The sequence below is a fragment of the Schistocerca nitens genome, chromosome 10, assembly GCF_023898315.1.
Source record: "Schistocerca nitens isolate TAMUIC-IGC-003100 chromosome 10, iqSchNite1.1, whole genome shotgun sequence".
In the NCBI taxonomy this organism is placed as follows: Eukaryota; Metazoa; Arthropoda; class Insecta; order Orthoptera; family Acrididae; genus Schistocerca; species Schistocerca nitens.
The window spans coordinates 24,453,510-24,468,143 of NC_064623.1; the positions used below are offsets into that span (position 1 = coordinate 24,453,510).

Below are 14,634 nucleotides of genomic sequence, written 5' to 3' on the forward strand. Positions count from 1 at the left end.
ATAGTCGCCCGTGGGCATGTCGCCGGGGGAGTGACAGGAAGATGGGGAAGTGGTCACTACCACACGTCATCATGTGCTCTCCAGTGGATAGATGGGAGAAGGCAAGGACTGCAAACCGAGAGATCAATGGCCGAGTATGTGCCACGTGCCACACTGAAATGTGTGGGGGCACCTGTATTTAAGAGGCAGAGGTCGAGTTGTGACAGTAAATTTTCGACCTCCCTACCTCAGCCAGAAGCATGGTGCCAACCCACAAGGGGTTATGTGCATTAAAATCTCCCTCTCAAAAGTAGGAAAGGTTTAGGTAGTTTATGAATCAGTGCAGCTAATACGTTCAAGGGTACTGCACCATCTGGAGGAAGATATACATCGCAGACAGTTATTTCCTGTGTTGTCCTTATCCTGACAGCCACAACTTCAAGAGGGGTTTGAAGGGACACAGGTTCACTACATACTGAGTTCAGGACATAGACGCAAACTCAACCTGACACTATTATAGTTGCTGCGGTTCCTGTAATATCCCTTATAGCTGCGGAGGGCAGTGGTCTGCATTGCCGGGAACCAGGTTTCCTGGAGGGCAATACAGAAAGCACACGTAAAGCTTAACAGTAGCCGTAGCTCAGCCAGGTGGAGGAAAAAACTGCTGCAGTTCCAGTGGAGGATGATGTGATCGTGAGACTGGGGAGGCATGAAACACCCAATGAGGCAGTCATCACTTCAGGGTCACCTGCTGCCACCAGATGAATACCTGCGCGATTGACATACATTGTGTCTGAGGGCCGAACAAGATCTAGGTCCTCGGTGGCACCAGAATCTCCACTTCATCCTTAGACACAGAGCTTGTAGGTAGTGGTGGTGTGTGTGCCACTGCAGGACCTTGGTTCTTAGGGTCATTTTCTTTTTAGGTTTCTCTTTCTGCTCCTTAAGTTTGTCTGGCTGGGAGGGCTTCACTGATTCAGTCTCAGGGGCTGAGGAGGACCGTGAAGCCCTACTACCAGCTACCTGTGGTTGCTTCAGCCAATGGCAGTTGTCAGCTTTGCCATTGGTAGGAGCCTGGGAAGGGAGTGACCTAACGGATCCCTTCCTGGAGAGAGGAGCCGAAGAAGACTTACACTTCTCCAGCTGAGAAGTGGGGACTGACATCCCCGATGTTTTTTTTTTTTTTTTTTTTTTGGGGGGGGGGGGGGGGTTGTTGCTCCTGAAGTAGGTTGTGCAGGAGCAACAGGAAGGCAAGTGCCTCCTCCCCCCCCCCCCCCCAATCAAGGAGGCAGATGGAGTCTTGACAGCTCTGAGAGCCAGCTCTATGTGGCAGAACGGAAGATGGTAGAACCGTTGTCATAGCAGTGGCGTAGGTTGATGTCATATACACAGGATGTAGCCTCTCGGCACAGGGAGTATTGGGATGCGAAGGACATCCACAATCCTGACAGGTGATGCTGGAAGTACAGCAGGAAGACCTACGCTTCTAGCACTTAAAGCATCGCATTAGGAGAGGGACATATGGCTTTACATCACAGTGGTAGACCATCACCTTGACCTTCTCGGGTAATGTGTCACCCTCGAGGGCCAAGATGAAGGGACCAGTGGCAACCTGATTATCTCTTGGACCTCGGTGGATGCACCAGACGAAATGGACACCTTGCCACTCTAAATCGGCGCGCAGCTCATCAGACTGCAAAAGAAAGTCCCTGTGAATTGTGATACCCTGGACCATATTTAAGCTCCTATGGGGTGTGATGGAAACAGAAACATCCCCCAGCTTGTCACAGGCTAGTAGTGCCCGTGACTGGGCAGAGGATGCTGTTTTGATAAAGACCGACCCTGACTGCATTTTGGACAAGCCCTCCATCTCGCCAAACTTGTCTTCTAAATGCTCCACAAGAAACTGAGGTTTCATTGACAAGAAAGATACCCCATCAACACTCGTATGTACGAGGTACCGGGGTGAATAAGCTTCGCTTGCCATCCTTAGCCTGGTGTTCCTCCCATGGTGTGGCCTGGGGAGAGGGGGGGGGGGGGCATTTTGGGGTCGTATTTCTTAGCATTGAAGTTAGACCTTGATCACTTGGAGACTGCTGGTGTCTGACCACCAGCAAGAGATGATGTACTACGCTTCATGGCATGTCATCTGCCCTGATGCCACCCACTCTGACCAGGGGTCCTCCCCATGGGCGTCACCCAGCTGCAACAAAGGCCACCTGGCTGGGAGGCATCAGCAAAGCGATCCCTTTGTGGTCAGGGGGCTACAACAAACAGAGTTCATGGTGGTCCCACCACATCGGACTGGATACCGTGCTGGATATCAGGCGCAAACAAGCTAAGAAGTCAATTTTCGTTGACAGTGCAGAAAGCGATACTGCAAAGAGGATGGAGGTAAACGCACCCAGGAGGGTGACCTTGCCCAACAGCTGGAGCATGAGCGAAGTGCAGATCCACGTCGACGAAGGAAGCGAAAGGTCTCAGCGCATGAGGGACACTATGCACCATGTAAGGCGCCCTCACCCAATTGGCTCACTCTTTGGGAAATTTTTTAAAAATGGAGGTCAAATCCTACAGGGGACCATCACACAAAGGCCTAAACATGTGAGACTCCTTTTAGTCGCCTCTTATGACAGGCAGGAATACCTCGGGCCTATTTTACCCCCGAACTCACAGGGGGAAATTTAATAGGTAATGGAAAAAATATGACAGGTAGAAAATCTCTGGGAAACCTCCACCAAACAAGCCAAGTTAGCAGAAATTGCTGTGGTGTGTAGAGATCAGTACTGGAACAAATAGCACAGGAGTCTGTTACTAAGGGAGTTATCTCTATAAGGCAAGAAGAGACTAAAAGGTTGGCCCAACACAGCAGTGTGTAATGTTGGCTAATCATCGATGGTAATTTCAACTAAACAGTGATAGGCTACAATAACTGCTCACAAAACATCAATGTTAAATAAAGGATTTACGACAGAATGGCATAAAACACAACATACGAACACATCATTTATCATATTTATTAATCAATAAACATAAAAATAACTAAGATTATGTATCCCACAACTATCTGTCAATAGACTGTAACAATAACATTTTCAACAGATGATTTCCCTTCAGTCTATTAGTTGCTGATAGCGAGCACATCCCACTTTTGAAAAAAGTCTTTAATAAGCCGACGATGGGGCTATCCAAATCAAATAATAATTTGCAATGTTTTGCAGCTTTGGGTAGGTAGACCCAATGATACTCCTAATGGATCTTGTTCAAGGTGTAGGAGATCAACGTTTCAACTTGTTTGTTGCTCATCCTCACTGGAAGTCATTTCAATAGCTGCAAGCAAATTGTTTCAAGATTTTGACTGCCTTCAAACTGCAGCATGAACGGCTAATATATAATGGTCTCAGTCAGTTTTAAGGCTTTTCGATTTCTGACCTCTGTTAAGTTTCAGTCTCTCCAGTAGTCTGTATTGACTGCATACCTGATATTTTGATACTAAACATAACAGTTACAAGGATTACTTTACTGCTGGCAACAGATTTTCTACACAAATTTCACAACCAGTAAATTTTGCAACTGCAGAATGACACAAACGTCTCCAGCTGTTTGCATCGGTGGTGCACTAACGTGGTATTTAATGACATCTCTGGACACAGCTGCAAAACTCCTTCAACCGTATAATACATCGAATTCCACTTACTGAATACGTCTTGAATTAGTTTGAGGTCTGATCCTTTTCTTAGCTCATCACCTGCTACTATATTTTATATAAACCACATTACAACCCTTTTCACAGAAGTAATTTACCAGTCTTTTCAACACAAGTTTTTGCTACCAAATTGAACACGCAGGAGAAACACGATATATGACTTTTTCTTCCAAATGATATTTCTACTCCTTTAACCACAGGACTGATGATGCTACGAGACACGATCACAAAATGATTCGTTCACACGAAAAAAGAAATTGAGGATTGGTAAAAAGTAGTCCACATTTTCGCCGACACTGGAAGTCGATATTTTGCCTTCTACATCGACATTAAAATGTTACAAAGACTTCAGTACAGAATTTAAAATATCGACGTCTAAACTCCTGACATCAATATTTTGAAAATACTGTCAGTTGTCGGATACCCTAGATTGACATTGGAAGAGATCGAAAATGACTGTAAACAGAACAAAACCGTGACAAAGATGCAAATAGACACGAGGCAAGAAGTCCGGCGGCACCTTGAGCTTGATGCGGGTGTAGTAGTGCGGCTGTGTGAGCCCCGAGTGCACGAGCAGCTGCCCCTCCTCGGTGCAGCAGGCCCCGTGCCAGCAGCGGGGCTCCCCGTGGTCGTACGGCAGCACCACCTCCGTCCACTTCAGCTCCCACTCCTCCCCCGTCTCGCCGACATCGAGCATCCAGCAGTCGTCTGCTCGCACAAACGCCGCACGTTCACACTGCTTGCTCTGTCACTGGCACTGATCTTCCCGGGCACAGTTTCCATTTACCTGCTCTTTCCAATTGAATATCCTTCAATTTGGTGGGTGGGGGGAGGAGACAGTGTATTACTGGCAAGTCCGAAACCGAGCTACAAAAGTGAGGTGTCCGTACTGTTTTGTCCTGTCGCTGTAAGCTCATCCGTCTCTTACGATGGAACGGTGCTCTGACAACTACCAATATTTACTGAATGAAAATATTGAGAGAGACCCAATAAACTGTAATTTCCCTTCCCCTATATTCGTCATTTTTCCCTCTATTTGTACAGTAGTCCAAAAAGTAGTTTGATGACGAATGTACACCCCATCACTTTTAGCGCGCTGTGTATAGACATTAAGATACACACCACACTTATGCCACAAAATGTACTCCGATGCAGTTAGTAAAAAATACAGAGCTTCCCGTATCGTTGGAAGCAGCACGTCTGCCATGGCTCTGCACAGTGTTGGTTTATGTAGTGTTCACACTTTGGAACTCAGTCATTTCACATCTCTGACTGGTATCCTTGTACTAGCCAGACAGTGTTAAGTAAGACATGCAACATGTCCGAGCACTTCTGGCCAGAAGAATGGGGCAGACACACGTGTGCTGTTTACTTGAATCTACTGCCAATTAAATTCGCTTACAGTGTTTTCTTAAATACAATGAGTGTATGAACGAAAGCATAGAAAATATTGCTATTCCTCATTTGCTTCCAATTAAGAAGTGAGGAACTGTTGGATTCTTCCTTCTACTATTCTATACCAATATCAATATCACTAACACAAAATAGTGACTAGAGAGATTTCGTGTGTCATGATTCACTTACTTACTTGATTTTTATCCTCAATACATACCTCAGGATGGCATTCCTATTCTCTTTTCTTACCATCTAAGAAAGGGGCCTAGGAGACTGGCCCTCATTGCTTTTCTTCAAATATGATTTGAAGGTTAGCACCCAGACAAATTTCCTAAAGCAATACAATGTAATTCAAAAAGCCAAAGATAGCCGAGTGCTGGTTTGAATCTTGCAAGGGGGCATATTTTTTTATTTTCATCGAAATCCCATAATTGTTATGAAATGGAAAGATTAGTTAACAAGTACTGAATCTCATTTTTTTAATAACATGTTTATATTTTTAATTACTAATCACTTGAATATGTAAGCCATCATCATCATCGTCTCCCCCCCCCCCCCCCCCCATCCAAAATCTGGTCGAGTTGGGGTATCAATGGTACTTCGCCACTTTACTCAGTCTTTCCACCATTCTTCCTCTACAATTTGGTTCCATAGCAGGTTTCTCCTCCTTAAAATCATCCTTATTGTATAAATCCATCTTGTTCTCGGTCTTCTTCTTGGCCTCTTGCCCTCAATCTTGAACTCCATCATTCTTCTTGGTGTTCTTCCCTCTCCCATCCTCTTCACATGCCCAAACCATTTTAATCTATTCTTTTCAATTTTCTCAGACAATTTCCTCCCTAACATCTTCATTGTTCACTATGTCTCTGCTCGTCTTCCCTAGCATACTTCTCAGAAACTTTATTTCACTGGACTGTATCCTACTCTCCTCTCTTCTAATCATAGTTCAAGTCTCTGAGCCATAAATTAGTATGGGTGGGAAGTAGGTCTTGTATAGCACCAGCTTGCACCTCACTGGCACTTCCCTTTCCCCACACCAAGCCCCTCACACACTGGTAAAATGTACTACTCTGTTGTATTCTTTTGCTAATTTCTGTCTCCAAATGAGCTTTCCCCATTAATACACTTCCCAAATATTTATAGTTGTCCACTATTTCAATATCCCGTCCCTTAATATGAGTTTGTCCCTTACCCTCTCTTTCCCCTCTGGTTACCACCATAGTCTTGCTTTTCTCCAGACTAAATTTTATTCCACATTTCTTCGACCTTATCATTTAGGATATCTATTTGTTTTTGTACCTCCTTACTGCTTGTTCCCCACACCACAAATAGTAACAACTTCATTCCCCTTCCTCTATCGGCTTCTTTGGCCTCTTTGACTATTTCATCCATCACTATTATAAATAGTAGTGGTGATATCACAATTCCTTGTCTTAGTTCCGTAACATTCTTACCCATACCTTTTCCAGGGGAACACTGTCATATGCTTTCACTGGGTCGAGAAATGTCATCACCAGATCTTTCCCATACTCCCAATGTCTTTCCATCAACTGTCTCATACTAAATATTGGGTCCACTGTTGATCTACCATGACGAAAGCCATACTGCTCCTCTTCTAACTGCCCTTCCACTTTTTCCCTCACTCTTCTTTCCAGTATCCTCTCCATTATTTTAGCTACTTGGGATATGAGTGTAATCCCTCGATAGTTGTCACATACTTTCCTGTAACCCTTCTTGAAAACTGGGGTTATTATTCCCTTTCCAATTCTTCAGGTAAACATTTTTGGGTCCAAATCTTATTAGTCTATATAGCCACTGTAGCCCAACTGGTCCAGCTGCCTTTATCATCTCCACAGGAATTTCATCTATCCCAGGTGCCTTTCCTGTTTTCATTTTTCTCAGAGCTAGTTCCACTTCTATCGTTATATCCTCCTCTTCTTCCAGACCCCTGCCTTACTTCTATTCCCTTTCCATTGCTGTTCTTCATATTTAGTACACTACCGGCCATTAAAATTGCTACACCACGAACATGACATGCTACAGACGCGAAATTTAACTGGCAGGAAGAAGATGCTGTAATATGCAAATGATTAGCTTTTCAGAGCATCCACACAAGGTTGGCGCCAGTGGCGACACCTACAATTTGCTGACATGAGGAAAGTTTCCAACCGATTTCTCATACACAAACAGCAGTTGACCGGTGTTGCCTGGTGAAACGTTGTTGTGATGCCTCGTGTAAGGAGGAGAAATGCATACCATCACGTTTCCTCGTGTTGGTGGAGATCCAATAACTGTTAGCAGAATATGGAATTAGTGGGCTCAAGAGGGTAATACGGAACGCCGTGTTGGATCCCAATGGCTTCATATCACTAGCAGTCGAGATGACAGGCATCTTATCCGCATGACTGTAACGGATCGCGCAGCCATGTCTCGATCCCTGAGACAACAGATGGGGACATTTGCAAGACAAGAACCATCTGCACGAACAGTTCGACAATGTTTGCAGCAGCATGGACTATCAGCTCGGAGACCATGGATGTGGTTACCCCTGACGCTGCATCACAGACAGGAGCGCCTGCGATGGCGTACTCCACGACGAACCTGGGTGCACGAATGGGAAAACGTCATTTTTTCGGATGAATCCAGGTTCTGTTTACAGCATCACGATGGTCGCATCCATGTTTGGCGACATCGTGGTGACGCACATTGGAAGCGTGTATTCGTCATCGCCATACTGGTATATCACCCGGCATGATGGTATGGGTTGCCATTGGTTACATGTCTCGGTCACCTCTTGTTCGCACTGATGGCACTTTGAACAGTGGACATTACATTTCAGATGTGTTACGACCTGTGGCTCTACCCTTCATTCGATCCCCGCGAAACCCTACACTTCAGCAGAATAATGCACGACCGCATGTTGCAGGTCCTGTACGGGCCTTTCTGGATACAGAAAATGTTCGACTGCTGCCCTGGCCAGCACATTCTCCAGATCTCTCACCAATTGAAAATGTCTGGTCAATGGTGGCCGAGCCACTGGCCCGTCGCAATACACCAGTCACTACTCTTGATGAACTGTGGTATCGTGTTGAAGCTGCATGGGCAGCTGTACCTGTACACGCCATCCAAGCTCTGTTTGACTCAATGACCAGGCGTATCAAGGCCGTTATTACGGCCAGAGGTGGTTGTTGTGGGTACTGATTTCTCAGGATCTATGCACCCAAATTGCATGAAAATGTAATCACATGTCAGTTCTAGTATAATATATTTGTCCAATGAATACCCGTTTATCATCTGCATTTCTTCTTGGTGTAGCAATTTTAATGGCCAGTAGTGTAATTTATCACAGTACTCTTTCCATCTTTTCCTTATCTTCTCTGGTTGCATTAATAGCTCTCCGCTTTCCCCTTTCACTAGCTTTGTGTATATTTTTTCCTTCCTCATACTTTTTGTAATTCAATATATTATCCTCTTACCACTAGCAATATCTTTTTCCAAGTCTTGGGTGAATTTCTCCCAGATTTTCCTCTTTTCTTCTGCTACCATTTTCTTACACTTATATTTACGATCCTGGTATTTCCTTTTACTTTCAGCTGTTCAGTCTCTGTTCCATTCATGCCAGGCTTTTTTCTTTTCTTTTACTGCCTCCTTCACTCTCTCATTCCACCATGGTGTCTCCTTTTCCTTTACCCTTCTGGGCACTCTGCCACAGGTCTTCTCAGAAGAGCTTACAAATACTTCTTTGAACTTACTCCATTCCTCTTCCACATTGCCATACTCGATGTTAGGGATTTTATGCTTAAGTACCTCCTTACACTTTTCTTGTACCATGCCATCCTTTAGTTTCCACACTTTTATTTTCCTTTGCCTTTCTTCCTTTATGTCTTTCAATTCATCGAATCTCATCTTTGCCACCACCACTCGATGGTCTCCATCAAAAGCCTCTCCTGGGAGTGCAGTTACATCAGTCAACTGTCTCCGATTTTTCTTTTCCACCATCTTTGTCCGTCTATCACCCGACCCATATCTCGTTACCTTTTGGCTGTTCTTTTTAGGGAACCATGTGTTGCTCACAATCAGCCCGTTTCTTTCACAGAAATCAACCAGTTTCTCTCCTTCCTCATTTTTCCTCCCATATCCATATGGGCCAATTATCTCCTCCTTCCCCAGTCTTTCTTTGCCTACCTGAGTATTTGGGTCACCCTTAACTATTGCTTCCACATCTGTAATTATAGTCTCCAATACCTCTAGAAAATCCTCTATGTTCTCTTCTTTATTTCCTGTTTGTGGCGCATATACTTGGATGAAATCCTTCACTACATTCCTTGTCCTCAGCCGAGTCCTCATCATCCTATCACTTGTGTATTCCACACATTCCTCTAGGTTTGGTTTTACTATGATACTTACTACATTTTTGGCTTCTTGTCCACCACTGCAGTAGAGCCTTTCCTCAGTTTCTTCCATCCTCTTTCCTTCCATCTAACTTCACAAAGTCCCATCAGTTCTTTGTTCTCCTTTTACATGAAGCCTATCAACTCTTCCACCTTCCCAGTAAGGGTCGCCCACTTCTCACAGTTCCCCCAGCAAGAACTGTGCGTCGCCTGCAGGGAACGCCCTAACTTTTTCTGAGGCTGGTTTTGAAGTACCATTAAACATATATGTAAGTATTCAAAATATGGTACACAAATGTAGAAAAATGGAAAACATAATGCTATTTTTATTTCTGGAGATTGAATAGTATAAAGGATGTACGTAATTTTGCTCATTTAACAATAATGCATTCCATGTCTATATCAAATTTTAATATTTTCATGTGATTAGAAAATTACACACAAAACATTATTATCTTTATTAAAAATTATGATTCAGTTTTTGTTAAGTAACATACTAATTTGATAATATAGGATTCAGACAAAAGTAAAAATGTTACTACTAGTGAGAACAGAATCAGGACTTTGCAATTTTAAGACTTTCACGCTACGCATTCAGCTACAGGTGAATCTTGCAAAATGATGGAAATTTTTTGTACTTAACAGTACATAGAAATCTTATGAGCTTCGAAGGCAATTCTTTTCAAGCTGCTTTGACAATTGCATCATAACGCTTTAGGAACCTACTTACACACATTGAAATTAATATTCAGCAAGTATGAAGAAAATCAAAGAGGATCAGTCTATATGGTTCCCCCATAAGACATCACCACCACACTTCTGAGTGCAAACTTGCTGCCAAAACCACCTATTATGAATAACTCCCACTGACAAGTACGCATGTATTTATGGTGGAAATTCAAAAATAACCTACTCAGGGAACCACATATGTGCAACAAAAATCATTCTTGCAGTGTGCATGCAGGTGCGGATTGCAAATCTAGCAGGTCACAAACGACACAGTTTACTGAGCAAACATTTCGAACACCGGTGGGTGACCTCTGTATCTCGGATACTACCTGGTGCTTCTCATTATAATGTATACCTACTGAAAATGTGACACTCACCTTCCCAGCAAACATTTCATCGGTGCCAAAGATATTTTTGGCATAGCCGCCTATGACGACAATTTCGCCAGTTGGGACCAGTGGGGCCTTGTGCCAGAGCCGTGGCTTCCTTTCGTGGATCGAGGGTATGTCCTTCAGCTCTGACCATGCGATATCCGGCACCTCCAGCACCCAGCAATCGTCTGGCGACCGTGCAGGAAACACAATTGCACACAATCACTATACATGCTGTGAGTTTAAACATCGTAAGTTTGGCTAAGAGTTACTGTCTGCTTACAGAACAAAGATGATGCAGCATGCTGTAAAATAAAGAGTACCACTGCACTGTTAGAGTTAACTGGTGTGAGGCTATACAACAATATCACAAGGATGCAAAATGGCAGGGCAGTACTAACCTTCACTACTGCCAACACACAGTTAACAGTAGAAAATACTAATCAAAGCTTCTGGGATCTTTAGATCCCACTCATTCTCATAGGTGTGTGTGTGTGTGTGTCCCTCTCAAATGAGGTCTTTTTATTTACACATCAAGTTCTGTAGGACCAAACTGAGGAGCAAATGTTCAAGATCATGGAACATGTCAGTACATGAAATTAAAAGATAAAGTAACAACAGATAAAAATAAAATTTTTATGAAACCAAAAAAAGTCAAGCCATAATTTTCAGTAAACGGAGACACAATACAACATAAGAATTAGCTTAATTTTTCAAGGAACTCCTCAGCAGAATCGAAGGAGTGACCCGTGAGGAAACTCTTCAGTTTCGATTTGAAAATACTTGGATTACTGCTAAGATTTTTGAATTCTTGTGGTGGCTTATTGAAAATGGAAGCAGCAGTATAGTGCACAAGAGCTAAGGAAGTCAGATCCAAATTAAGGTTGGATTTCTGCCAAATATTAACTGGGTGTATTCTCGGGAATATGCTGACATTGTTAGCAAGAAATGACAGTGCAAAATATATATACTGAGAGGCCAGTGTCAAAATACCCAGATTAGTGAACAGGGGTCGATAAGAGATTTGCAAACTTACACCACTTATTGCCTGAACCGCCCATTTCAGAGTCAAAAATATCCTTTCAGAATGGGAAGAGTTACCCCAAATTATAATACCATACGACACAAGCGAATGAAAATAAGCACAGTGGACTAATTTTTGTGTCGAACGATCACTTACTTCAGATACCATTTAAATGGTAAAAATGAGAGCAAATAAAAGTCTTTGAACGAGATCCTGAACGTGGGGTTTTCCAACCCATTCTGTGAAATTAAAACGTCGGGTTTTGTTCAATTGTGTGTCAAAAACTGTAAAAACTGATTCTTACTGTGATTTAGTGTTAATTTATTTTCTACAAGTCATGAACTTATGCCGTAAACTGCACTGTTTGAAACCGAGTCAATGTTGCACACAACATCCTTTACTACCAAGGTAATGTCATCAGCAAACAGAAATATTTTAGAGCTACCTGTAATACTAGGTGGCATATCATTTTTATAAATAATAATAATAATAATAATATATCTAAAAACAAAGATGATGTGACTTACCAAACGAAAGCGCTGGCACGTCGATAGACACACAAACAAACACAAACATACACACAAAATTCAAGCTTGCGCAACAAACTGTTGCCTCATCAGGAAAGAGGGAAGGAGAGGGAAAGACAAAAGGATGTGGGTTTTAAAGGAGAGAGTAAGGAGTCATTCCAATCCCAGGAGCGGAAAGACTTGCCTTAGGGGGAAAAAAGGACAGGTATACACTCGCGCACACACACACATATCCATCCACACATATACAGACACAAGCAGACATATTTGAAGACAAAGAGTTTGGGCAGAGATGTCAGTCGAGGCGGAAGTGCAGAGGCAAAGATGTTGTTGAATGACAGGTGAGGTATGAGTGGCGGCAACTTGAAATTAGCGGAGATTGAGGCCTGGTGGGTAACGGGAAGAGAGGATATATTGAAGAGCAAGTTCCCATCCCCGGAGTTCGGATAGGTTGGTGTTAGTGGGAAGTATCCAAATAACCCGGACGGTGTAACACTGTGCCAAGATGTGCTGGCCGCGCACCAAGGCATGTTTAGCCACAGGGTGATCCTCATTACCAACAAACACTGTCTGCCTGTGTCCATTCATGCGAATGGACAGTTTGTTGCTGGTCATTCCCACATAGAATGCGTCACAGTGTAGGCAGGTTAGTTGGTAGATCACGTGGGTGCTTTCACACGTGGCTCTGCCTTTGATCGTGTACACCTTCCGGGTTACAGGACTGGAGTAGGTGGTGGTGGGAGGGTGCATGGGACAGGTTTTACACCGGGGGCGGTTACAAGGGTAGGAGCCAGAGGGTAGGGAAGGTGGTTTGGGGATTTCATAGGGATGAACTAACAGGTTACGAAGGTTAGGTGGACGGCGGAAAGACACTCTTGGTGGAGTGGGGAGGATTTCATGAAGGATGGATCTCATTTCAGGGCAGGATTTGAGGAAGTCGTATCCCTGCTGGAGAGCCACATTCAGAGTCTGATCCAGTCCCGGAAAGTATCCTGTCACAAGTGGGGCACTTTCGTGGTTCTTCTGTGGGAGGTTCTGGGTTTGAGAGGAAGAGGAAGTGGCTCTGGTTATTTGCTTCTGTACCAGGTCGGGAGGGTAGTTGCGGGATGCAAAAGCTGTTGTCAGGTTGTTGGTGTAATGCTTCAGGGATTCCGGACTGGAGCAGATTCGTTTGCCACGAAGAACTAGGCTGTAGGGAAGGGACTGTTTGATGTGGAATGGGTGGCAGCTGTCGTAATGGAGGTACTGTTGCTTCTTGGTGGGTTTGATGTGTACAGACGTGTGAAGCTGGCCATTGGACAGGTGGAGGTCAACATCAAGGAAAGTGGCATGGGATTTGGAGTAGGACGAGGTGAATCTGATGGAACCAAAGGAGTTGAGGTTGGAGAGGAAATTCTGGAGTTGTTCTTCACTGTGAGTCCAGATCATGAAGATGTCATCAATAAATCTGTACCAAACTTTGGGTTGGCAGGCCTGGGTAACCAAGAAGGCTTCCTCTAAGCGACCCATGAATAGGTTGGCGTACGAAGGGGCCATCCTGGTACCCATGGCTGTTCCCTTTAATTGTTGGTATGTCTGGTCTTCAAAAGTGAAGAAGTTGTGGGTCAGGATGAAGCTGGCTAATGAGGAAAGAGGTTTTAGGTAGGGTGGCAGGTGATCGGCGTGAAAGGAAGTGCTCCATCGCAGCGAGGCCCTGGACGTGCGGGATATTTGTGTATAAGGAAGTGGCATCAATGGTTACAAGGATGGTTTCTGGGGGTAACGGATTGGGTAAGGATTCCAGGCGTTCGAGAAAGTGGTTGGTGTCTTTGATGAAGGATGGGAGACTGCATGTAATGGGTTGAAGGTGTTGATCTACGTAGGCAGAGATACGTTCTGTGGGGGCTTGGTAACCAGCTACAATGGGGCGGCCGGGATGATTGGGTTTGTGAATTTTAGGAAGAAGGTAGAAGGTAGGGGTGCGGGGTGTCGGTGGGGTCAGGAGGTTGATGGAGTCAGGTGAAAGGTTTTGCAGGGGGCCTAAGGTTCTGAGGATTCCTTGAAGCTTGGGGAGTTGGATCATTAGGGGTAGGATTAGGATCATTTTTCTTCGTGGTAGCGCTTTCGTTTGGTAAGTCACATCATCTTTGTTTTTAGATATATTTTTTCCCACGTGGAATGTTTCCTTCTATTATATTCATATCATTAATTTGAACCCAACAATTACGTTTGTTATTGTCACTGTTGCATTTCAAAATCTTTTCTGTCGTCTTATTTTCACTTTTTGTTTCTGCCAGTAGTTTCACTTTGTATTCACCTTCTCCTTTTTACCGTAATCTACTATACAATTTTATCCCGCCTATATATACTCAACAATACGTCACCCACTTCCATACCATAACAAAAAAATTTTTTTTTTCCGCTTTGAACACTACCGCTGCTATAAAATCCACTGTTTCTAGTCCGCAAACAGTTCTTTTCACCTATTAAACAACAATTTCATCTAGTTCTGATAACTTTTGCTTTATTTCCA

The 14,634-nt window shown here is 43.8% G+C and overlaps 1 protein-coding gene across 3 annotated transcripts in view; it reads right to left on the minus strand.

Moving 5' to 3' along the window:
* The window catches only part of LOC126210494 (kelch domain-containing protein 2-like), a 124,945-nt gene that overhangs the window by 13,186 nt on the left and 97,125 nt on the right, over positions 1 to 14,634 (minus strand). For all 3 annotated transcript variants that reach the window (XM_049939729.1, XM_049939728.1, XM_049939727.1), the window contains one exon: positions 10,578 to 10,759. In XM_049939729.1, the coding sequence (XP_049795686.1) occupies positions 10,578 to 10,759 (182 nt within the window). The remainder of the gene's footprint in view (positions 1 to 10,577; positions 10,760 to 14,634) is intronic.